The 2,215-nt window shown below is 37.8% G+C and overlaps 1 protein-coding gene across 1 annotated transcript; it reads left to right on the forward strand.

The window, feature by feature from the left end:
• Positions 1-638: 638 nt before the first annotated feature.
• LOC118983102 (protein cornichon homolog 1-like) lies at positions 639-1,995 on the forward strand. Its single transcript, XM_037040378.1, has one exon. It carries the CDS (start codon positions 679-681, stop codon positions 1,111-1,113), a length of 435 nt encoding a protein of 144 aa, XP_036896273.1. The 5' UTR covers positions 639-678; the 3' UTR covers positions 1,114-1,995.
• The last annotated feature ends 220 nt before the right edge of the window (positions 1,996-2,215 follow it).

Here is a 2,215-nt window from a genome sequence, read left to right on the forward strand (position 1 = left end):
CTTCTGACATTCAGTGTGCAAATCAACCAGGTGTCCTTGTGTCAGTCAAAGGCGAAGGTCACTGAAGCAGTTACAGTAGCCACATCCAGATTAGGGTGACTGACTATCCTTGGCTTGCCATTTAAACCAACTAACACATACATAATATCACACTGTCTGGGCACAGGCATATGAAAACAAGTTAACTGTAACATAATAATATTGTCGAGAGGAAGATCCCACACAAAAATGATACATGTTGGATAGAAAGGGAATGAGAATGAGGTAAAGAGAATACTAACTTATTTTTATAGACCTTTATATTATCATTATTCGTTAATATTTAATTTTAGAGAGAGGGGAAAGGAGGGAGAAAGAGAGGGAGAGAAACATTAATGTGTGGTTGCCTCTCATGTGGCCCCCACTGGGGACATGCCCTGCAACCCAGGCACGTGCCTTGACTGGGAATCAAACCAGCGACCTTTTTGGTTTGCAGGCCCGCGCTCAATCCACTGAGCTACACCAGCCAGGGCTATAGACCTTTATGTTATTTAATATGACAGAACTCACTCATTTTTGTACTTAAAAAAGTCTTAGAATATATAAAGAAGTGATACAATGAAATATTAACCATAAAAAAATGAAATCTGCTTTTTCTCCACTGGCACCGGCGCTGCTCCCTGCTCCTCCTCCCCGACCATGGCGTTCACGTTCGCGGCCTTCTGCTACATGCTGGCGCTCCTGCTCACTGCCACACTCACCTTCTTCACCATCTGGCACATGATAGCATTTGATGAGCTGAAGACTGATCACAAGAATCCTATAGACCAGTGTAATACCCTGAATCCTCTTGTGCTCCCAGAGTACCTCATCCATGCTTTCTTCTGTGTCATGTTTCTTTGTGCAGCAGAGTGGCTGACACTGGGGCTCAATATGCCCCTCTTGGCATATCATATTTGGAGGTATATGAGTAGACCAGTGGTGAGTGGACCAGGACTCTATGACCCTACAACGATCATGAATGCAGATATTCTAGCATACTGTCAGAAAGAAGGATGGTGCAAGTTAGCTTTTTATCTTCTAGCCTTTTTTTACTCCCTATACAGCATGATCTATGTTTTGGTGAGATCTTAGAACAACCCACAGAAGAATTGGTTCAGTTAAGTGCACGCAAAAAGCCACTAAACGATGGATTCTATCCAGTAAGATCCTGTTTCCAAGAGTAGCCTATGGAATCTGATCAGTTACTTTAAAAAAATGACTCCTTATTTTTTAAATGGTTCCACATTTTTTGCTTGTGGAAAGACTGTTTTCATATGTTATTTCAGATAAAGAATTTAAATGGAATTACGTATACATTAATATAAAATGATTACCTCTGGTGTTGACAGGTTTGGACTTGCACTCCTTAAGGAACAGCCATAATCCCGTGAATGATTGCATTAATTACTGACTGTCCTTAGTCCATTGGAAGCTTTTGTTTATAGAAACTTGTAGGGCTCATTTTGGTTTTATTGAAATGCCATCTAATTATAAATCAGCTGTAGATATCAGGTGCTTCTGATGAACTGAAAATAGATATCTGATCTGTGGGAAAGTTCATAGTTTCCTCATCTATCATGTAGATGATTATATATGGATACATTAAAAAAAATAAGAAGAGTGGGATTTTTTCCATTTGACTTGAGCATTATCCTATATATTGCATGAATGAGAGATTTCCCATATTTCCATCAGAGTAATATACTTGCTTTAATTCTTAAACATAAGTGAATATGATATAAAAACATATGCTGAATTACTTATGAAGAATGCATTTAAAGCTATTTTAAATGTGTTTTACTGTGTAAGATATTACTTACTAAGAAGTTGGTTATTATTTTTTACTGTTCTAATCTGGTGGTAAAGGTAGTCTTAAGAATTTGCAAGTACTTTAGATTTACCAAACTGAGTGAAAGAGGACGTTGTGTTCCCGTCCTGCTGTTCCTTTAGTGCAATACAATAAAACTCTGAAATTAAGACTAAAAAAAAAAAAGAATGAAATCTTGCCATTTGCAGCAACATGGATGAACCTGGAAGGTATTATGTACTAAGTGAAATAAAGTCAGAAAAGAAAAAATACTATATGATTTCACTTACACATAGGATCTAAAAGCAAAATAAATGAACCAACAAAACAGAAACAACTCATAACTACGGAGAAGAAAGTAGTGGTTGCCAGAGGGGAGGGGTTTGG

The sequence above is a fragment of the Sturnira hondurensis genome, unplaced genomic scaffold (assembly GCF_014824575.4).
Source record: "Sturnira hondurensis isolate 20B ecotype Veracruz unplaced genomic scaffold, ASM1482457v3 Scaffold0002638, whole genome shotgun sequence".
Classification (NCBI taxonomy): Eukaryota; Metazoa; Chordata; class Mammalia; order Chiroptera; family Phyllostomidae; genus Sturnira; species Sturnira hondurensis.

Excerpts from the sequence above, each read along its gene's own strand:
- LOC118983102 (XM_037040378.1), top strand. The coding sequence starts at position 679 with ATGGCGTTCACGTTCGCGGCCTTCTGCTACATGCTGGCGCTCCTGCTC.